Genomic DNA, 23,672 nt, shown 5'->3' with positions numbered 1-23,672 from the left:
TTTCTACACTTTGCCGTTCCCTGTTGTGCCATTCCCTGTTGTGCAGTCCCTTGTCGTCATGGTCTCCATTGGCATCATGGTCTGGATTGCACTTCTTCAGGGTATCGTCACTCCCAGCAGTCTCCAAAGTGGAGTACCTGCTTGACAGTGGCACACATGCCAAAGACTTCTGCACCTCCTGCCTGTTTCTAGTCTTCTGGGTGGCCACCGACCTAGTATCCTGAACTCTTACTGCCTGTGAAGTGATCACCTCCTGGAAAGTATAATCCAGGAGACTCTCCTGCTCCTTGATCCGCCGCAGTGACTCCAGATGCCTCTCAAGCTCAGAAATCCTGAGCTTGAGCTGAAGCAGCTGGAGGCACTTCCTACCCACTTGGTCGCCAAAGACACATTAAGTGTCCTGGTGTTCTTCCTTATTACAAGTTGCTGACTGATTTGGGCATCAATAAATGCTTGTGTCATTCAGATGTTGCCATTTTTTCAGCAAAACCTGGACGAATGACAAGGATTTTTCTCTATCTCGTTGTTCGACTGAAGCTGGCGTTCAGTCAAGGGAGACCTCAGGCATCCAACAACAGTGATCGCATCAAGTAGGGTAAGTAGCCAATCACACTGAAGTATTCTCACAGACAGCAAACCAGGAAGTAAAATGCACTGATTATCCTTCACCTTTTACAGAAAGCGAAATGACTGGGACATACAAATGGGATTAAGGTAGAAGCTGAAAAATGAACAACTTTTTTAAAAACATGGAGTTTTATCATAATGGAGAAATTTGATATTCCACAAATATAAAATTAGATTTTCAGAGACAGAAAGGTTTTTCAGCAGTAACTATGAACTTAGTATGCCATTGAAAATGCAGTTACACCTCATTCTACAAGGTGTACATTTTTCAAGGGTTTCTACAGCAAGGTTAATAGCATAAAAGGGCAGGTGTTCGTCATTTCAGTGATTTCCAATTTACTGCATTTTGGGAGACTTTAATATCACACAGACTGGAGAAGCATAGAATCACTCACTGTAACTTCTGGATTTCTGTGTTTAACTGCGCATGTGCGGACTCCAGAAGCTGCATCAGTTTTATACGAGTAATGACGGCATATGCTGACAGTTTCGCCATCATTCCTAACACAAAAATTCAGGTCAATCCACTAAAGATGGAATAGAAAACATTGCAAATCCTGTGTCTTGTACATTGCGATAACATATCCTATCATTTTTATAACCATTGCAACTCAAATTGTGACTTTGCAGTAAATTAGCAGGAAGTAACTTCTGTCCTACAGTCAGCAGAGGAAGATCAAACTTTATTAATTGAAACTGCTTGCATACAAAATATATTGCACTTCAACCGAACAATATCAACATAAAACCAAATTATTTGTTTTCACTACTATGTACAGAGAAAAATATTGCCCCTGTTGCAGATTCATATACTGTAAGGTCAATCTACCTTTGTTAATCATCTACACTAAGTTAACACAATAGCCCATAGTGGACAGGTACATAAACAAAGCTTTTTCCTCCCCAAATTCTGTACATTCCCAAAAATAAATAACTACAAATCATCAGTTTGGCAACAATCTTCAGGCATTTTATGCCTTTCAAACAGTACACTATTTAATTCTTTACGTTTACCCTTATACATCAAATGCAGAGGCGTAAAGAAAAAAGTGCCCTCCCACACTGACTGATCAATGCCATACAAACTTCAGTGCAAGGATTTCTGATCCTTTACTGTTCAGCTAGATGCATATATAAGGAAAATCATGAAATCATGAAAAGCATGCATTCTTCTGTAAAGGTCCCCCGATATTTAACCACACTTTTTATCTACATACATTTATAATACAATGTAACTGTCTTCTGCTTGTTTAGCTTCCCTGATTTCTGCAACTATAGTAAGGTTACCCCCTTCTGGCAAGTTATATTGAAGGCACAGATCAAACAATATACTTTTTAAATTTTTTTTTTTAAAAAGGAGTTTTGCTAAGTGAAATGAAAATGGTTACATCACAAATGTTCCACCTGTCCACCAAAAGACAAAGTGGATCATGTGCATCAATCGTGCACAAATGAGTTTTATGTCTTTGGCCTAATAGGTTTCTCTAAATGACATGTAAGCATCCGGTTTGTATGGTTAATGAAAGGAAATTCAGAGAGAACATCACTCTACAGGTTATGCGCTTTAAGATACTCCATTCACCAGCACTTGCTCGTTGTCTGTGGGACTCTCTGGCTTCTCTTTCTTCTGAGCGCGCTCCTTGCTCACTCGCTGTCGAGTGCTCTCACCAAAGACATTTGGGCTGTGTGAAGCTTTCGTCACGACACTCCTTTCATTATTGCTGTCAATTCTGATCTGAAACAAATCAGAAACTGTTCAGAAATGAAATGTTGAACCCGTAACATTTATCGTATGTCAGAGACAAGTTGTAAAACTGGAATTTAAGAGGACTTTGCAAAAAAAAAATTGATGAAATTAGAATCGTATTAAACCTTTAGAGCTCAGCACAGCCAATAACTTGGACAGATGTTCCATACATGTTCTAGATAGTTTCACTGCTCGTGCCTGACACAGATGAACAGATCAAACCCAAAGCAAATGGAGCAAATGCTGGTGATGTCAAGTGAAATATCCATTCTTGTTTTCTATTGATGGAGATATCTTGAACTTATTAGCCATCGAATGCAACCTTGGTTAGACATATTCCACCAGGATAGGGCCTTCAACTTCTCTAGTGTCTCTCACCACTAGCCTTCTATACAAATTCTGCTACAAACCCTGCCCCACACTAAGTCCCGCTCGCCCATTACCCTCGTCCTCGATGACCTCCTTTGGCTCTCACCCTGACCTCGTTCACAAATCCACCCCCTCTGTGGACTCGTCCAAGTCTCCCTTTCCAATTGCTGCCAGTCTAACATCCCAGTCCATGTCCAATGGTCCTTGCATTCGAGCTGCCCCTTAACCCCCTCTGCTGCTCTATCATCAGTGAGCGCACCTTTAGTTGAGCTCCCTCCATCTTACTACTTCTTTCGTCATATTTAAAAGCCTCCTCAAATCCATGTTTTCAGTCACCCCTCCCAACTCCTGTACTATTGTGTACTTTGTCTGTGAAACACCCTTGGGAGAATTTACTGGGCTATATCAAAAGGTACTATATAAATGCAACTATATAAACACAAGTTGTTTTGATGTGCTGCAGTATAATGTGGTAGGATGCCAGTTCATTCATACCTGTGATTCCCCATATAGTGGCTTCCCAATCTTGGTCGTGTCAGAAAAAGAGAGAAAAGTAAAAGTACGTTTTAAAACATGCTGGGAACAAAAGTTCAAACAAGTGTACTTTCCATGAAATTTCCTAAGCAGCAGGTTAAAAATGTAGAATTCGAACGACAAATACTTGTCTTGCTAACAACACATTTTGCAAATTTCACAATTCCAAATTTCCATACTCAGAGAAATAAACAAAACAACCCACCTGAAGGCAAATCAAATGCCAATGACCAAAAATGATTCCATCAAATACAAGTGAATATTTTAGTAAATGTACACAGCAAGTAAAAAGCATCAGTTACTAAGTGTAAAGGATTCCCATCTTGGGTTAAATAACTCATAGAACCTTTTAAAAGCTTTTTGTAAGGCATCGTAATTTACATTATATATAAAAGATGGCTCATTATATTGAGGTTATTGAAAGTTTTGTCCCACTTTTATTCTGTCTGTAAAATCCTCAATCCAGCTGGTTTCTTATAGAGCTGCAGATTTCAAACCCATGTACAGGAATTGGAATTTTACATTCTGACCAGAGGCTTTTTAGCAATCAAAATATCACTTGAATATTGTACTGTTTACACGTAGCATATTTGCACCACAGGGTCTAGTTTTCAGGAACTTTGTAAATTATGATTTAAAAAAAACTCTATAGGCCCACTTAAACATATGCTGAGATTGCCTAGCTATTTGGAGACATGCTCCAAAATGTCAATTGCAATAACATTAAGGGAGAGATCGGTTAAGTTTATTTCTGCCTTAAAGAAAAACGAGACAGAATGTGAGTGTAAAAGGAAACACCAGACAGTTCAAGTCTCGGCAACTTTGATTTTGGTATCATAACACTTTAACACAGTACACTATAGACTTGAAACTGATGATCATTTTGGGAAATTCATTTGTCCACAATGATTAGTAGCTTTTGTTTTTGTTGTTTCAGAGGTACTACAACCAATTACATTTTCAATCAAACAATTCACATTGAAATAAAAGATTGCATGGTTTGTGGGCAAGGTGAGCGTGTATATACTGTGATATGCAAAGCATCACAATTGTGTGGGACAGGCTGGATGGACCAGATTCTTGTCAGTCATTGTTCATATGATCCTCCTTACCATCGGAAAACACAAATTCATTCCAAAATCAGACAAGTGGCACGTTCTGAAGAATACCTGTAGTACAAATGGGTGCCAGCTGTTTTAGAGCTGTTTTGGGAAAGAGACTAATGATACAGGTGAGATTTGACCAAATTGAGTTCAGGCACAGTGGCAGAGTTAGGAGGTTTTTAAGCATTCTACAAGGACACTGGATGCAGCAAATAGCCATCCAAATGTACCTTCTTTTGCACACTAATTGTAGCACTGCATGCATTAATCATGGCATCAAGGGCAGAGAGAGGGGAGCCAGATGTCTCATCTGAAACACTATTTGGCAGCAATCTCAACAAATATCATTCCTGGATGAGAACATGTAGACACTGGCTGATGTCACAAATCACATTCAGCTGCATTGATCCCAGTGGTCAAATTGTCTGCTGGAGCTCAATGATCAGGATCAAACATGAAGACTACTACTTGGGTGAGTTCCAGAGTGCATCCAGATAACGGGTCTGCATCTCAACACATGTTGCCATCTTCAACAGAAACGAGATGGGGCAAAATATTTTTTTGACTGCATTAGTACAAATAAACCCCATCAACCAGGTCTATTGCCACAAGATTCAGGAATTAGATCAACCATTGACGCCATCTGTCTTTAATCTCCAACACCCCACCTCCAACACAGATGGGGGTTAATACTCCCAAAGCTGCAAACAAGTGCATCAGAAAGGGCAGAAAACACTGCACTATCAGATGTTCATGTGGAAGTTAGAGGGAAGCCAAGTACAGTTAATTACAAAAACTGGAAGTTAAAAAAAAATTTGAAGAATGAGGAGGATTGCCTGTAAGTAACGTAATATGTGAATTTAAGCCAGAGATGGACACCCCAACCAATAATAGGTCAGCAAATTAACAGGCTCCAGATAGAAAGTCTGACCAAAATTTGGTTGTCGAAATCCACAGAGTGCCAAATTCTGTGCATGTTGAATTCCTACAGGTAATCAGAACCCATGAAGGACAGTCATAATCAATCGGAAAGCTAGGTTCGGCTGTCAAAACCAATCAAGGATTGCACCCCAATGACCCACTTCCTCTAACTGATACTTCTGATACTGGTTGGGAAACATTGATTAATCATAATACCATTCCACTAATTTATTAAATAAGCAGCAAAAATTTCACATAGATAATGCATATATCAAGTAAAGTGAAATAGAAAAAAATCTTCTACTTTTCGAGGTGCAATAATGTAAATTGAAACTTTTGTTTCAAGTCAGTAGGGAAACTGGCTGTGTAAAGGCTGGGTTGAGACAAAGTGGTGGGTGTTGTTGCAGTACAGCATGTATATGAACGGCCACTGGAAAACTGATCATTCTGTAAGCTTATTACACGTAGGGAGACAGTGGCATACCAGTAATGTCACGGAACTCAGCCTAGGCTAATGCTCTGGAGACAGAGGTTCAAATGGTGGTATTTAAGTTCAATTAGTTAATAAAAATCTCGAATTGAATGCTCGTCTCAGTAATGGTGCCATGAAACTATCATCGATTGTCGTAAAAACCCATCTGGTTCACTAATGTCCTTCAGGGAAGGAAATCTGCCATTATTACCTTGTCTGGCCTACATGTGACTCCAGCCCTGCAGCAATGTGGTTGACTCTTAACTGCCCTCTGAAATGGTCTAGCAAGCCACTCAGTTGTCAAGGAAAATTAGGGATGGGAAACAATTGCTGGCCTTGCCAGCAATGCCCACATCCCATGCAAGAACAAAAAACAACACTTATCTGAAGTGCTCTGCGTTTTGCCTTTTATACTCTTATTCCTCAAATTCTCAGAACCTAACCCCTTAATTTCAGCAACACACAACTTTCCTGCTTCGTCTACAAGACTTCATTATTTGCATGGCTGATCTTTCACTTTGGTAAACAGATCTATATTTTCTGCAGTGACAGGCACGCTTACCTTTGGGTCATTGACAGTGTATCTGATGTTATGATAGGGGGATCAAGTAGGAGTGTGACATTTGAAAACTTATAAAATCTAAAATGCAGAGAATCCTAATTTTTAGTCTGTTTTAGTTAATATTTAATGTTTGTATATTTAAGAAAATAAACTATGACCAGTTTTATTGGATTTTGCAGATCATTTGTTTTGTCAAAAAGAGCAATCTTCACACGTACAATTTGACAGAATTAGCTCTAGACCTCTTAAATACCAGAATGTAATCTTCACAAACTATATTAAAGTAGACCAGTCTGAACTGCGCAATCCAAAACCACAATTGAAAGGTTACCTGCAATGAGCCATCTGTCGTCCTGGTTTTTGAGTCTCTTGATGAATTACGTTTACGGATGTCTGCCCTCAAGAATTCATCTAAAATGCCAAACAAAAAAAATTATTTCAGATTGGGACAGTAGAAAATAAAATTATTCGAGCAGTCTGTCCACTTGTCATCTAGTGATAAGCCTACACACACACACACACAAAATTAATTTAAATCTGTTGAATTCTCAAAATGATACTGTTACCCAGCTATATAAGCACACACAATATCGTCCAGTCGCAGAACGTGTCCATATTATCCAGCTATGCATATGCAAATAATTTTTCTATTGCTTCTTGGAATACGAGTGTTACTGACAAGGCCAGCATTTGTTGCCCATCCCCAACTGCCCTTGACAAGGTAGTGGTGAACTGCATTCTTGAACCGCTGCAGCCATTTGGTGTAGGTACACCCACAATGCTGTTACGGAGGAGTTCCAGAATTTTGACCCAGTGATAGTGAAGGAACGGCAATATAGGTCCAAGTCAGGATGGCGGGAGACTTGGAGGGGAAATGCAGGTGGCAGTGTCTTCTGCTCTTGTCCTTCTAGATGGTAGAGGGCATGGGTTTGAAAGGTGTCGAAGGAGGCTTGGCGAGTTGATGCAGTGCAGCTTGTAGATGGGACACATTGCTGCCACTGTGTGCCAGTGACGGAGGGAGTGAATGTTTAAGGTGGTGGATGGGGTGCCGATCAAGTGTTTGCTTTGTCCTGAATGATGTCGAGCTTCTTGGGTGTTGTAGAAGCTGCACTCATCCAGACAAGCGAACAGTACTCCTTACTTGTGCCATGTAGATGGTGGACAGGCTTTGGGGAGTCAGGAGGTGAGTTACTCACTGCAGAATTCCCTGCCTCGGTCTGACCTACTCTTGTAGCCACAGTATTTATATGACTGGTTCAGTTCAGTTTCTGATCAATGCTAACCTCCAGGATGTTGATTGTGGGGGATTCAGCAATGGCAATGCTGATGATTGCGAAGGGGAGATATAGTTAAGATTCTTTCTTGTTGAAGATTGTCTGGCATTTGTGTGACACAAATGTTACTTGTCACTTGCCAGCCGAAGCCTGAATGTTGTCCAGGTCCTGTTGCATGCAGGCACGGCCAACTTCAGTATCTGAGGAGTTGTGAACGGCGGTGAACGTTGTGCAATCATCAGTGAACATCCCCACTTCTGACCTTATGATGGAGGGAAGGTCATTGATGAAACAGCTGAAGATGGGCTTAGGACATTGCCCTGTGGAACTCCTGCAGCAATGTCCTGGGGCTGAAATGATTGGCCTCCAACAAGTACGACAAGGACATTGTCATCTATCCAGTTGTCAAAAAATAGCACTGGTATCTAGACACACATACAGACCACACAATGGATATTGCAGTCTGCACACTTATTCAGAGTCCACTTTACAGATTTAGGTCCTTTGGATTGCAACATTAATCAATGGTAATTTAAATTACACAAAGTTTCAAACTGAAAGAACAGCTACATATACACTTATTTAATATTCTTGACACCCTACCTCATTTGGATGCACCTGGCAAAAAAGACTGGTAAATCTCTCTTTAACAGCTGAAATGCATGCAGATAATGATAGAAATGGAACTGATGCTTTCGCCATTTACCCGAAGATGTTGATGGATTTTTGTTGCTCCCACGGCCACGGCCTCCACCACGGCCACGCCCAGCACTGCCCCGCCTGCGACTGTCACCCCGGCGCGAATATGGTTCCCTTTCTTCGTCTGTTGGCGCTAGTGACCAATCACTTAGCTCATCTCTGTGCTCAGATTCAGTCTCAGAGGCATTGGACGCTTCAGAGTTATTACCTTAACAGCCAGGAAGAAATAAAAGCAAAATCAGTTATGGGATTGTAAAACCTCGCTCAATGAAAGCTACTGTATTGCACATTATGTAAGCAACTGTGCAAAAAGCACAATGTCCTCTATTTAGAGTCATAGAGAGATACAGCACTGAAACAGGCCCTTTGGCCCACTGAGTCTGTGCTGACCAACAACAACCCATTTGTACTAATCCTACATTAATCCCATATTACCTTACATCCCCACCTTCCCTCAATTCTCCTACCACGTACCTAAAACTAGGGGCAATTTACAATGGCCAATTTACCTATCTACCTGCAAGTCTTTGGCTGTGGGAGGAAACCGGAGCACCCGGCAAAAACCCACGCAGTCACAGGGAGAACTTGCAAACTCCGCACAGGCAGTACCCAGAAGCAAACCCGGGTCGCTGGAGCTGTGAGGCTGCGGTGCTAACCACTGCGCTGCCCCAAAATGACGGTGGCAGGATTCGAACCTACAATCTTCTGATAACCTCATGAAATACACCGAAGTCAGACGCCTTATCCATTAGACCACACGGCCGTTAGCTCCCTTATTTCTGAAATAATTTTTACTTGGATCATAACTAAACACTTAAATGCAGCTCAGCAACCTTGTTGAAAAAAAAGATATTAAGACCAACTTCATCCTTTGATTTTTTTTGGCAGCTCTCCCCATTCCAATCCAGTTTTTCTTAAGCTACACATACAACAGTGATAGCTCCAAAACATTGATATTGATATGGCAAAGTTCCTCCCAGCTGAACATTTTCTCCCATTTCCTTCACCTCAGTCTCTCCAGCCAGAAAGATAGGATGACCAGGTGATACCATAAGCCAACCATTCCATCTACTGCATAAACACAACAGTCGCCATCCGTTAACGAGACAGTACACAATGATGGTCTTTCCGATGGATGAATGAAGATGGGCCAAATGGCCTTACTCATCCATAATTATCTTGTGACAATAAGGACAGGTAGGATGGATCACTACTGAGGCTGGGACTCAAATATCACATACAAATCTCTGGTTGAGAATCCAAGCTCTTTTGCCACTTGTGAATTTTTAATTGGGTAACTAATAGTGATGTTAAAAAAAAAGTTGCATGTTTAATTTATTAGAATTTGAAAAAGTAAAATTGTTTTGAAAACTAACAGCAGCAAATGATTAACAGTTGCAAACTTTGTTGTTTGAAATAGCGATTTTTCTCTCAAACTGGGTGTATATATAAATTAAGAATGTTAAACCTGATGCATAGCCTGGGCCTCGTCTTCCACGCCCTCGACTACTGTAGGGTCTGCCTCCACGCAAATAACTTGTACTTTCATCGGTCGAGTAACCCCTTTCTTTGTCGGGGCGGTTTGCAGGGGTCCTCAATCCTGCACCCATCTGCCGAAGTTGCTCGTCAATTTGTAAACGTTCCATGCGCAGCTGGTCAACTTCCTGTACAGAAAACACAAAGACCTTTAGGATGGCTAAATTCACCAGAACTGTAATTACATATGTTACGACCAAGGCGGGAGTAATGCACTGTTAATTCAGTCTCACTACTCCAAAGGTCACAGCATATTAGTAAAGTTTCTCACCTACTGGAAATTAGCCAAATTAAACACTTTATTTACCCCCAGAATGAAGCACACCAAACCAGGTTTCATTAAACAACAACAAAATTAACTATTAATAAACCAAGTTTTAAACGATAGAGATAAATCTATATGTATGAAAAGATTTTATAACTTCTTATTCTTCCTAACCCTCATGCACACACACATACATTCAAAAACTAAACAGTTAACCGGGGAAAACAGATGTATTGATTTTACAACGGCTTCTTAGGAATAATAAAATAACTGGGTTGTAACTTCTGGTAGGATATTTACGGATCAGTGAGGTGTTCCAGAGTCGAATAGTCAGGTACTATTTGAAGTCTCTCCAGGCGAGTTTGATAAACAATCTGTGATGGGTTGGCACGCAAGGCAATTCATCCGCAGCAAGTGTCACACAGATCTTTTAGCTTAAGGTGTAGCAACAGATCTACTTGAATTTTGATGTGGTGGTCTAACAGTAGAAACTTTCTTGATATTTCAGGATCTCCCAAAAACGACACAGGGGTAACAGGAATCACTCTTGAGGCAGGGATTCTTGAGACTGGAGGCAGTAGAAATCCCGTTACCTTTAAAATGCAGGGACTTCCTCTCTGCAAAGCAGTGTTCCTCCAGACACTACAGCAATTCCTCTTTCTTGGGTCTTTTCTCTCACTTCAGGCATAAACAGCAACAAGGGTTTTAACTCCCATACATTAGGTTTGCAACTTCTTCAAAGTTCTTTTAACTTCATGAAGAAATTAGAATTTCACTGTCTTCCTGCCAAGCCTCTAGCAGCAATTGAAACTCTCCAACAACCAATTCCAAGACAGTCATAAATCATCCTGTTGTTTGGATACAAGTTTTACAGCCTGCACACTTGAAACACCAAGTCAGCATTCAGTGTTCAAAGCAAGTTCTTTTTTCTCAGTCTTAAAGGCACACAGACCTTTTAGTTTTTTAAAAAAGAAACACAACTCTCGTGACACATAGCAGGATCTGCAGATCCTACAAATTGGGACTTGACCAATGCTCGCAGGACAGTTTATTCTTGAAATTTAATTTAGCTGATAATAATTCAGGCTACCTGAATTGGGCTGTTGGGGGGGAGGGGTGTGATGAGAAAGAGAAATGCATCCACTAACATCAATTGAGTGACAAATTTCGGCACAGTTTTCTGCAAACAGATCTGCAAGGCCCAACCTGTTGCAAATCAGTTCACAGGAGATATAGAATTAAAAAGTGCTACAGGACAATATTCTTCAGGTTGGCACAATATGGAACCACTTCCACTGACGTACATGTGCCAAAATGGACATGAAACATTAAACTGCACTTGCCCCTTCCATTGACCAGATAACATATCGAGTCTTAGCAATAACCTTAGAAATAGGCATTTTGGTAATGAAGCTTCTGCAGATGGACAACAGTTTAGCTTTTTTCCACTGCTGATCCAAATCGACTAGAATTTGTATGCCAGATGGTGTGGTTATGAATAGGTTAGATGCTCTTATTACATGAAAAACTCGGGAGATATTTAGGGCTGGAAAGTGGTCATTAAACCTCCATTACTTAAAGTGTCAAGACAGAATCAGTAATTTTAATATGGGAAAACCATTGCAATAATTCTAATGGATCTAGAAGATGAACATTAAAGAAATGTTGTATGCTAGGAAGGAGAAACAATGCTGAAATAACCCAACACTTTTTTGAGGACATAAAATGGTCAAGTAAAAGACAATTGTTTGTACTTGGATTTCAGAAGATTTCAATAGGTCCTATATTGCTTGTTCTAAGGAATTATAGAACAAGAGATGAAAGTATAATCGCTGGATAGAGGATTGGCTTTAAAGTGGCTTAAAAGGCAACAGCTATCAAAAGAAACTTCTCAAGCTTGAAAGCTCAGCCTGGACAGGAGGAAACAGGTATTGGGTCTTTGCTATTGAATGCAGGCATTGTAAGCAAAACCTACATGATAGCAAAACTGGAAGGAGACCAAATAAGGAGAAACAATGTAGCTAGTTCAGAGGAAATCTGGATCTTTCAGTTGTGTCAAACGCAGCTCAGTGTGGATAAATGGGACAAGGAATCATTGGAAGGGATATGCATGAAACTGAACAGTTTTCCTATACTGGAATCAGCAAGGAGATCCAGAGGTTATGGTAGATAAAGCTATTAAGCTTTCCAGTAGTCATCTGTACTTAAAAACAAAATCAACAAAGATTACTAAGCTGAGTGACAAAGTACAGATTAAATGCGGTGGTATTGTTGCTGTACAAGACCTGTGGCAACTCTGATCAATTAATAATAGAAAAGACATTACCTTTTTGAACAGATATTACTTCCTTGAGACACAATTCCAGGTGCCATAAATTGATCAAAATTATGAGGAAGGTTTGAGGTAGTTAGGGATGTGACCTTTAGGAACAAAGGAACAGGATTAGGCCATACAGGCCCTCATTCCAGTTCTGCCATTCAATTAGATCATGCCTGATCTGTATCTCAACTCCATTTATCTGTTACTGTTCCATATTCACTGATACTTGTACCCAATATAAAGCTGGCAGAATGTGCACACCATGTCTGATCCTTCAGCATCAGCACATTTCACTTGAAGCAGCACGGAGGTGCAAGTGACTGCCCTTGACATCAGGGCAGCATTTGACCCAGTGTGGCATCAAGGAGCCCTGTCAAAACTGACGTCAATGGAATCGGAGGAAATTTCTCCATTGTTGCAGTCATACCTAACAGAAAGGGAGATGGTTGTGATTGTTGGAGGCCAATCATCTTAGCCCAGGACATCACTGCAGTAGTTCCTCAGGTGAGTGTCCTAGACCCAACCGTCTTCAGCTGCTTCATCAATGACCTTCCCTGCATCATAAGGCCAGAAGTGGGGATGTTCAATGAAGATTGCATAGTGTTCAGTACCATTCGCGACTCCTCAGATACTGAAGTAGTTCATGCCTGCATACAGCTAGACCTAGACAACATTCAGGCTTGGGCTGATAAGTGGCACTGCACCAACTCATCAATGCTCCTTCGACAGTACCTTCGAAACCCACAACCTCTACCATCTAGAAGAATAAGGACAGCAGACGCATGGGAACACCACCACCTGCAAGTTCCCCTCCAAGCCACACACCATCCCGACTTGGAATTATATCGCCGTTCCTTCACTGTCGTTAGGAAGGAGTTCCAGGATTTTGACCGAACAGCACTGTGGGTGTACCCACCCACATGGACTGCAGCGGTTCAAAAAGGCAGCTCACCACCGCCTGCTGAGGGGTAATTCGGATGGACAACAAATGCTGGCCTTGCCGCCGATGCCCAGGAAAGAATTAAAAAAAACAATAACTGGTGCAGGAAGTGTGTGCGATCAGCCATTTCCACAGGTTATAGTGAGATGAAATTTCCATCAGCCTTACTATCTGTAGTTTATTGTATACAACATGTGGTACAAATGGATGGGGAAATCAGATAACTTCAGCAGCCTCACTGAAGGATATTTCTGGTCTGTTTTATCTTCCAGAGAATGAGGAGGCTCCCCAATGATTTAGCTGGTTAAGGTAATAAGTAACTAAGCCACACAAGCTAGGAAACTCCCAGTTAGCTCATGTCAATCCAGCCAGCTGAAAGGTCTCATTTGAAACTTATGCCTGGAATGTGTGCGACTGGCAAGGAAGTACAAATCATCCATTTGTAGTATTTTTACAGATTTCAGCAACCGTCAATTAAGGCTGCAGGATGTGGGTAGGGCAAAGTATGAAAAGAATTAAAACTCATTAGTGTTCTCTATGCTGACCATCACACTGCTGAGTGCGCACTTATATATGAACGTCGGGGAAATGAAAGGTTCAGGCTCGGTTGTGATGACCCCTGTGGAAGCACAGCCTGCTGATTCTTACTGGCTTCAAAGGAAAAGAATGGCTACTTGAGAAAAAAAAGGGAGAAAATTGCAGGAAGTAAATGATGGGGTAGGGAGTGGTAGGAAGAGAAGAACGCTTTCTTAGTCTATGTCTCCTTACTGGAATCTGCTCTACAGGACAGAAACAGGTCACAGGACAAGTGATGGAATTGTGGTCCATATTGTGAACAGGATACATTTATGCCTTCTCTTGCTCATCAGACGAACTTGAGCAGTAGTACAAACCCTGCATACAAACTTGCTTCTGACGCTCAGATAACAAAGATATGCAAAAGAACTACCCTAACTGAACTGAGAAAATGCAGAATAGCAAAGGGAAGCCTCAGCCACCACACCCACATGGTTACCAGGGGGCTAAGATTATTGAGGATCCAGGTGTTTAATGTTTGAATATTAGGGGGTGGAATTTTTTTCGATCCAAAAAACCTCAGCTTGTAATTAGGGAAGCAGAAAGCCCATGGTGCAGATTGGAGAAAGAAAAAAAAAATCTCAATTTTACTTTTAGAAATGCTGTAGCCCTCATGTTGTTTATTCATTATTTAATGTAAATTTTCACATCACGGACTTGCATACAAGTGACAGCCTTAAAACACGTGGAAAATAACATTCAGGGAAGATGCAATTTTCCTCAGGAAAAAAAATGTATATTAACATCTGTGAAAGGATGCAAAACTCCAAATCAGATAAACACTGGCAGCATCAGTTAACTTCAGAATAGAAGAGGAAAAGAGAAGGTTCAAGCGAAATGTGAAAAGAGCATGTGGAAGAGGGAGTGAGAGGTTTGATGTCAAAAATGAAGAGGGCAGAGGGAGGCTGACTGGTGAGAGGAAGAAGGGGATGGAAATGCAGGGAAATGGAAAGACAGCGATGAGGAGTAGCATGGTAAAGGGAGGATGGAGGTGGCAACGAAGAGATGGAGGCATACAGAAGTGGAAGAAGTGAGAGGGAGGAAGAAAAAGGGATGGAGATTTTGAGCAGGAAAGGAAGAGGAGACTGCTGGAGATGAGGTCATGGAAAAGGAGATAGGGCGGGAACATCTAGTTTTTGGCCATCACAGACACGATGGGCTGAATGGCCTCCTTTTGTGCTGTAATTTTTCTATGGTTCTAACATAAGAACATAAGCAAGTGGGAACAACAAAGATAGGACAACTACCACATTCAGGAGCAGACAATAAACTGTCACAGCAGAAGCTGGGTAAGGGCCTGGTTTACATTCCTTGAAGTGATGGGGTTTAGGTCAACATTTCAAATCTTTTCCAGATGGATAATGGACTGCAACTTCAAAAAATCTCCCAAGACTGAGCTAAAATTGGCTTCACAGGCCCATTAGCACACATGGTGAGGGACAGAATTAGGATCAGCCCACAGGACTGAAAAAACACAACTGTGGGAGGAGTCATTGCATTTGGTGGGATGGTGCGTGGCCAGTGGAACAACACAGCAGGACTTGAACACACACTCAGCAGAGTGCAGTCAAAAAATGTGTCTTTTAAAAGATAAGAGTGACCTAGTTTAAATTTGATTTGTAGTTATTGCATTTCCTAATCTTTAAGAAACCAGAAGTGATGCTCCTTTGGAGCCATCTAGAGGACTGTGTTAAAATCACTTGGAGACTGCCAAGGACATTTTGCTTCACTGCTTACTTTTAAATCAATTTTTTTGAAAGAAGCACCACATTTTAAGCTTATAATGCCTTATCTGAGCACCACCTACCGATGTGCAAAGTGCTACATGCAAGGTCGTAGCCACCACCCCCATGGCTTTTTAATGTATAATGGATTTTGACTTTTTATAATTCATAGAATAGAATCAGAGAATGGTTACTGCTCAGACAGAGGCCATTCGGCCCATCATGTCTGTGCTGGCTCACTGCAAGAAGTCAACTAATCCCATTCCCCTGCTTTTTCCCAGTAACCCTGCATATTTTTTCTCTTCAGATAATAATCCAGTTTTCTTTAGAAGGCCTCGATTGAATCGGCCTCCAACACATTCTCAGGCAGTACATTCTAGATCCTAACCACTCGCTGGGTAAAAATGTTTTTTGTCACGCTGCTGTTGTTTCTTTTGCCAATCACCTTAAATCAGTGTCCTCTGGTTCTGGATCATTTGGCCAGTGGGAACAGTTTCTCCCTATCTACTCTGTCCAGACCCCTCGTGATTTTGAACACCTCTATCAAATCACCTCTTAATCTTCTCCTCCAAGGAGAACAGACCCAGCTTCGCCAACCTATCCACATAACTGAAGTTCCTCATTCCTGGAATCATTCTTGTGAATCTGTTCTGCACCCTCTCTAATGCCTTAATATTGTTACGACTAGGTGCGCAATGTCTAGGGGTCTGTTACTATCTTCACCTGGTCTTATTGTAACAGGGTTTAATTTTAAACACACTATGTTTTGAGCTCCCCCTTTGTGAATCCTTGTTCATAACTTTCCAATTATAAGGCAAAGAAATGAGCACAAACAGGCTTTCTGTGGTTTAAAGAAGATGAAATTTATTAAACCTTTAACTTAAACTCTAATGCGGTTAACGCCTACAGATAGATGATGCGCCCACGTTACACACGCAAATAGGGACAGAAAAGAGAAGAAAAGATAAGTAGAACAGTTTGAGGCAATATCTTGTTACTGTTTCTCGAACTTGCTGTAGTACTTGATTGAAGATATGGTCTTGGATTTCGTTGGGGTCTAGTATTTATCTTAAACCTTGTTCACGTAGGAGACTGTTCTCTCTTTGAGTTTACGTGTCTTCACAAGATTCAGTTCCGTGGGAAAGAGATGGAGGCAGGCAGACAGGAGAGGAGATGTTCTCAGTCCATGAGCACACGGCGTTCTCTGCTCCAATTCCTTTGTTGGGAGTTAAATGCAAAAAAACTCCCAGGTAGCCCAGCAGGTTAGTCATGTGAGTAGCTACTTATGTGGCACAGTCTCTTCAAAATCTGTTGTTGGAAGTTCAAATTCTTTGCAACAGCCAGTTAGTCATGAGACTAAAACTGGTCTGACCACTTCTGTGTATTGGGGAAGTAACTACTGGGTCTCTTTTGTTCCAACACTGCTAGCACTAGACAAATGCCCTTCCAGTCAGGGGCTTGCAATTTTAAGTTTTGATGTTCATGCGGCGAAATGCGGATGCGGGGTTTACCTGACGACATTCTTCCAAAAGTGTGGTGTCCTGAACTGGACACAATACTCCAGCTGAGGCTGAACCAGTGTTTTATACAGGTTTAGCATAACTTCCTTGTTTCTATACTCTATGCTATATATAATTGAGTTAAGGTTAGGAAACAGAAGTCACATTAGGATAAAAAATGGGTAATTTACTGAGGTTAGATTTCAATACAAGTATACAGCCAAATACCTGATAAAGAAATAAAAAAAGCGCAACAAAAATGTTATGTCATTTAGCAAAAGCAAAATACTGCGGATGTCGGAAACCTGAAATAAAAACAGAAAATGCTAGAAAAGCTCAGCAGCTCAGGCTGCATCTGTGAAGAAAGAAACAGAGTTAGCATTTTGGATCGATGACCTTTCATTTGGGCAAAGTTATTAGAAAATACAGTCAGGGAAAAGGGGGAGGAAAGAACATAGGGCAAGATCTGTGACAGACTGAAGGGTAGGAGTGATTAAACGACAAAAGTGATAGTGCAAAGCAAAAGGCGGCAGTAACAAGACAAGTTAAGACACAAAAGATGAGTCCAGAGGAGGTGTAAATGGTTTCAGCAATATAGCAAAGGAGGGACTCATGGAAAAATCAGGCAAGGAGAAGTCTCCCTTGGCCTGGGAACATGGCGTAAAAAAGTGGGTAGACCCCGAGGGTGTGGACCACCCAGCCGGCAGTGTATTAAATAGGAGATTCCTCAATCCAAGTAGCAGCCTACTCCTCCTCCACTCCCAGCGACTCTGGTGCAGCCATCTTCCACTAACAGAACCTGCTCGCCCATGGGAGTGGTGCTCAAGGTTTAAAGCATGTTAAGCTGTGTTGAGACCGGAGGCTTTATAAGTGCCCAGTAGAAAGCTGAGATGTTGTTCCTCTAGTTTGCATTGAGCTTCATTGGAACATCGTATGGGGTCAGCAAAGGATAGGCCAGAGTAGGATGGAAAACCCTTCAGCACTGTCTATCCACACAGGTAAACCATAGAAACTGAGAAGAGGAAATAGTTAAATCAAATTTGGTTAAAGGAGATTAATCTGACCTACTTTATTCACTTTTGACAATATATCAGCAAAACATTCCCACCTCCATTAAGTGTCAACAACAGAAACTTAAAGAAGCTAAAATTTCAAAAAGTAACCATCAGCACAGTCCTGTTAAGGGAACTTTCAGCTCTTACCTTTAAGTAATTCAGATGGTAATCCAATAGAACACGTGCATTGCTTATGCTCTCCTTTGTTCCAACAAACACAAAAGGAACCATGCCCTGAAAGTGATTTTTAGATCATATTTAAACCTCAGTTTAATACAAATAACCTCTCAAATAGAAAGTTATTTTTTGGATAAAACTTATAACAAATTCTAAAATGTTTAAACACTCATGACCAAACTGCAACACACGCTGTAAACCAATCTTAATCTTATTTTTAAACAGATGGTTCATGCTTTTTTAGCACACATTTAAGAAGCTTTGTTAATCCATGACATACACACCCAGGGCCACTGGTTATGGCAGCTGAGAAGTTTTTTTAAATTATGCAAGATTCCTGGATGTTTAGCGGGTGTTTTGGAGGACAGATCAAGTGATTCCATTCATTTTTCCCACCTGGTGAGGCCAGCAGCCTTGGTTATTTTTGTGAAGTAGTCCTTGAACATTTCATTCTATTTCCACCAAATTAAAACAGATGGAATAGTCTGATATTTCTGTAAATCTTTTTTAAACCAGATTGATTTATAGAATAGATTTCTGTTGTTAATGCTGAAACATTTCCAGCTTTTTCAGTCAATAAAAGGAAAACAGCAAACTGTGCACAAGGGAGCCTTCAAAGCAAATAAAGCCATGCCTGCAAAGTCATGACTTATGAATTTTCATCCAGCACACAAGGGGCTGAATTTTATCAGTGCGCCACGCTCCGTATGGAGTTCCAAAGGCGCGCGAATTGCTATTGACAGCCATAACATTGGCGTGGGATGGCCGCCGCCAGCAGGTAAGGTCATTTACATGTTAATTTTTGTGATTTCCATATTTTAATGAAGGCCACGCCGCACCGCTAATACCCGGCGGGGCTTTCTCGCGTCGTGGCGGCCCACTCCCGTTAGCATTTTATGGGCCTCTCCGCCACGACCCATGATGTCGAGCGGCTGGTAAAATTCAGCCCAAGGTCAATCAAACAGACAGAAAAGTTTTTGGCTAACATTACACGGCATTTATGATTTCACTAACAGCAATTAGCAGAAAGCTTTGTGAACTTCACCCCACCTCCCTCCCCCAACTGCTTCTCATTCTCTCTTGTTGATTCTAGCAAGGATTTAGTTCCATGGTCACCAGTTACCCACAAATAGTATAACCAATTCTTGTGCAAAGAATTAGCTTTCTATTTATATAATTATATGATGTCCTCAGGACATCCCAAGGAACTCCCAATATAGAGTCAACTATGTTAAAATATTTTCAATCACTCTTGTTATATATGCAAGCGTGGCAGCCAACTTGCATACAGCAAGGTGCCACAAGCAAATGGAATAAATTATGTTACTCTGTTTTTGGTCGTATTGGTTGAGGAGGGAAATTTGGCCCGGACACCAGAACTTCCTGATCTTCTTTGAATAGCGTCATGCGATGTTTTACAACTACCTGAACCAGCAGACAGTGCTGTGGTTTACTATCTCATCTGAACAGTGGCACCTCTGACAATGCAGCACTGCCTTGGTACTGATCTGAAGTGTTGGCTGCGATGATGTATTCAAGTCCTTCAGTGGGACTTGCACTTCAGAGGTAAAGATTAATGATCTGTTCATGTTTCAGGCGCACTCTTAATTAGATTGAGCAGAGGGAAGGGCTTAAGGAACAAGTTCTGTATCTCGGTGAATGGCTCACCTTCGTGTCAGAAGCAACTTCTATGTGGTTGCATTCATTTGATTCAGAAGACCAGCAGCCCTTAACAGCATTCTAGGAATTGCAATGCACAGCTTTACATGCATTCTTGGGGTTTAGTTTGATGAATACTTTTGCTGCTTCATTTAGTTGGCAGAGTGATCGTTCTGGGAAGCTTCATGAACTCAAACTGTATATTTCTTAGAAGAACAGTCCTTCAATGGAAAATGTCACAAAAGGCAACTGCAGAGCTAAGTTTAATCAATTCATTATAAATGTTGTAACATTAAGTTTAGAAAACTTACTTTTAGAAATGGATGCTCAGTATAGTCAGAAAATGAAAAATGGCATCTAAAAAGATTATTGTTAAAAAAAAAGAACACTTAATGATTTGATTGGCTTTGCATCCCATTTTAAACTCTTGGTAGATTTATAATCAGCAGTTTTCATTCCCACGTCACTTGCATATTGGTAGGCCTGTGACCCGCATAGCTGCGATTTTTAACTTTATCAATATGACATTTGAGTCAAAATCGATACCAGTGTGACAGACACAGATGCACAATAGTTGTTGTGTAATTAATGTTAATTACAGCCAACTGTCCATTCTTCAAGTGTTTTTCTCTGTTGCTCATGGAGCTTCTCTGGAGATTGCAAATGATTGGCTTCATATTAAAATAAAAATGACACAAAGTTTGCACACAGAAAAGTGCAACGCGCAACACAGGCATCATTTTAAAAAATCTGCCTATATATTATAAATCTTGCATCTGTGCAGAATTCCTGCTCGCAAAGACTTGCTTCCTGTTGGCACTTTTGCTACATGTGTCAATTTTTCTCCATATCCATTTTTATGATGGTAATCCATTTAAAATTACTGTGGTTGCAGGATCTGGATTATATTTTACTATATTTTCCCCACAAAGCTTCTCATTTGAAATTCAACCCCCATAACTAAAATTTCTAATGTCTAAAATAAGAGTTTGTCTTTAAAAATCATTTTTTTTGCAGTTACCTGATCACATTTATCCACTGAATTGTCCTTTTAATACTTTATATTAGAATGTTTAGTTAAAGACCTTAGACTTTCTGAAAAGCATGGTCTAGACCTAATATTTTTGCCTTGAGTTACGATGTTGTGATTAATTTTGTCTGTACACTCCGAGCATGTGCAGCATACCTGATTTCCCAGAATGTATCAGTACCATTGAATAAGCTGTACTGATGCAATATTTTCTTTAGCTTCTAACGGTTTCTGCTCAGTTGCTTTTCAAAATTATTTGATGAAAAACTAGAGAACAAATTTCAAAATCTTAAGGCAAAATTTATAGAGTATCTTGTAAACATGCATGTTGTGAGACTGCGAAAAACAATTAATTACACATCTGTTGCAGTTTGTGTTCTATAAATTTCACGTTGACCAGTGAGAGGAAAAATAAGACTTCCTTATGTTAATTTTCCATCAATTAAAAAAAGAAATCACATTTTAAAGCCACCATTTATCGCACCTATGTTTTTTTGAGTTAGAAAAGGCTCCTGGTCACAACTACAAAAGGTTCTAATCACTAACAACATGAGACAATGAGAGAGTAAGGAAGAAAGAAGTGATGCTTATTCCTGATATTAATTTAATTTCTCCAACAAAAAGGGCCAAGTTTTCGGGAAGGATGAATTCTAGGACCTGGGGCAAATTGGCATGGATTTTGTGGCTAGGAATCTGGAAGCCAGTGATTTCACTGCTGAAATAACTCAAAAATTTGTGCTGTGTTTAGATTTTTCTCTGGTATCTATTAAAGTTTAGAACAAACTCTTCACACCAGAGTTGTAAATTAAAAAATAAAATCAGTTTATTCAGTTCAGTCATATAGCTAGTTTCAACAATCTCCATCAGTTGTTGCAGAAAAGGCCCTGCAATTTAGGTCCCACTTTATTATTGAGTGGTTACTTGCACTTACTGGTTCAAGAGTGAAAACTTTAGGGGAAAAAAAAGGGTTTGTATGATTTTCTGTTGTTACTTTTCTGTCATTGGGACATTTTGATTGAGTTAATTAGATATTTAATTGGTGATTTGATAAAAAAGGGGTTATTTGAGCCATTTATGATTGTTTTGTTCTATGGACACGTGATGCTTTGGAAGGGTGACCTCTGAGGCATGACACTTGAGATGCGATGCCACAGAGTCCACACTTTCAGGAGTGATACCTTTCCAAGATGTAGCGTAATGACGTGTACCAGCTCAGGCCTTTTAATTTCATCCTGGCAAACCTCTTGTGGCACTGCTCTCAGCAAGTCAGAGATATCACTGCTTTGTAAGGACAGAAACATGCCATGTAATGCATTAATCTTCTTAAAGGGTAGGTGTACTTATCTAAGAAACAAAATCTAATTGCTGTTAAGTATGGGACAGTGGCTAGCACCGCAGCCTCACAGCTCCAGCGACCCGGGTTCGGTTCTGGGTACTGCCTGTGCGGAGTTTGCAAGTTCTTCCTGTGACCATGTGGGTTTCCTCCGGGTGCTCTGATTTCCTCCCACATGCCAAAGACTTGCGGGTTGATAGGTAAATTGGCCATTGTAAAAAAATACCCCTAGTGTAGGTAGGTGGTAGGAAAATTGAGGGAAGGTGGGGATGAGAGAGGGGGAAAAAAATGGGATTAATGTAGGATTAGTATAAATGGATGGTTGATGGTTGGCGCGGACTCGTTGGGACGAAGGGCCTGTTTTGGTGCTGTATCTCTCTTTGACGCTAAACACTGGGTGAGCTCATACAAATCAATTACGAAACTGCAGACATTCCAGCTCTGATATTTGGTGATATTTCAGAGTACTTTGCTTTATTTAGTTTGAGCCAGAAATCTCAATTTACCAAAGATGTAACCCAGAGAAGCAAATGTACAGTGGAGGTGAGTTTTAAAAAAAATCACGAGTATTTCCTGTGGCATTAGGTATATGCTGTTTTAGAACGATAGTGACGATATGCCAGGTATTATGAGGGACACTGATTTCTGACAACTGGAAAAGTCAGATCCTGTTGCAGTTTTCTGCAACTTTTTAATTGGTGTTTGAGTTTAAGTTCCACAACTCCTTCCATTTTTCTGCAAAACCTGTGTGAGAAGCCTTGATTATTGTGTGAATTTACCTGTGCATTTAATCTTTATCTCACTTCAAAAAAAAATGATACTCAGAAGATGGGGGGCAACAAGTAACAGATTGGAGACAGGTATGTTGAGTTTAGCAATACCTCTGCCAGGTTTAGTAGCATATACAAGGGGCTAGGCTTCAATAGCATTGGGGTGTGGTGTTGGGTTCCACAGTACCATTATGGTGAAACCTGGGATGGTGATAACCAAGTGAGTGGAAGGTGGGGTTTGATTTACTGGAAATTGTGGGGTTTAGGTTACTAGATGATTCCTGGGGGCTTAACAGTGGGGTGGGGGGGGGGGAAGGTGGGAAGCAGATGCCAAATGGACAGCACCAACAAAAGTGTCAGGCTCCGAAGCACTGAGAGGGGTGGTCATCAGATCCTGAGGGAGGTGGAGGGTGGGGAATATATCTGGGGTCTGGTAACTGGACTTCGGCGAGTGAATCATACTTCGATCAGATACATCTT

At 40.7% G+C, this 23,672-nt stretch overlaps 1 protein-coding gene across 5 annotated transcripts in view; it reads right to left on the bottom strand.

Annotated features, from left to right (window-relative positions):
• Window positions 1–1,289: 1,289 nt before the first annotated feature.
• Window positions 1,290–23,672, bottom strand: part of fmr1 (fragile X messenger ribonucleoprotein 1) — a 96,105-nt gene continuing 73,722 nt past the window's right edge. For 2 of the 5 annotated variants that reach the window (XM_068047107.1, XM_068047109.1), the window contains 6 exons: window positions 18,371–18,457; window positions 9,777–9,972; window positions 8,316–8,516; window positions 6,667–6,746; window positions 3,239–3,268; window positions 1,290–2,362 (listed from right to left, as the gene is read on the bottom strand). In XM_068047107.1, the coding sequence (XP_067903208.1) occupies window positions 2,192–2,362; window positions 3,239–3,268; window positions 6,667–6,746; window positions 8,316–8,516; window positions 9,777–9,972; window positions 18,371–18,457 (765 nt within the window). In that variant the 3' untranslated portion in view covers window positions 1,290–2,191. The remainder of the gene's footprint in view (window positions 2,363–3,238; window positions 3,269–6,666; window positions 6,747–8,315; window positions 8,517–9,776; window positions 9,973–18,370; window positions 18,458–23,672) is intronic. The other 3 variants (XM_068047110.1, XM_068047108.1, XM_068047111.1) reach the window with 3 other exon arrangements.

This window comes from Heterodontus francisci, chromosome 15 (genome assembly GCF_036365525.1).
Source record: "Heterodontus francisci isolate sHetFra1 chromosome 15, sHetFra1.hap1, whole genome shotgun sequence".
NCBI classification, from domain to species: Eukaryota; Metazoa; Chordata; class Chondrichthyes; order Heterodontiformes; family Heterodontidae; genus Heterodontus; species Heterodontus francisci.
The sequence above is the reverse complement of the archived record's forward strand: the minus strand, read 5'-3'. Positions and strand labels throughout refer to the sequence as shown.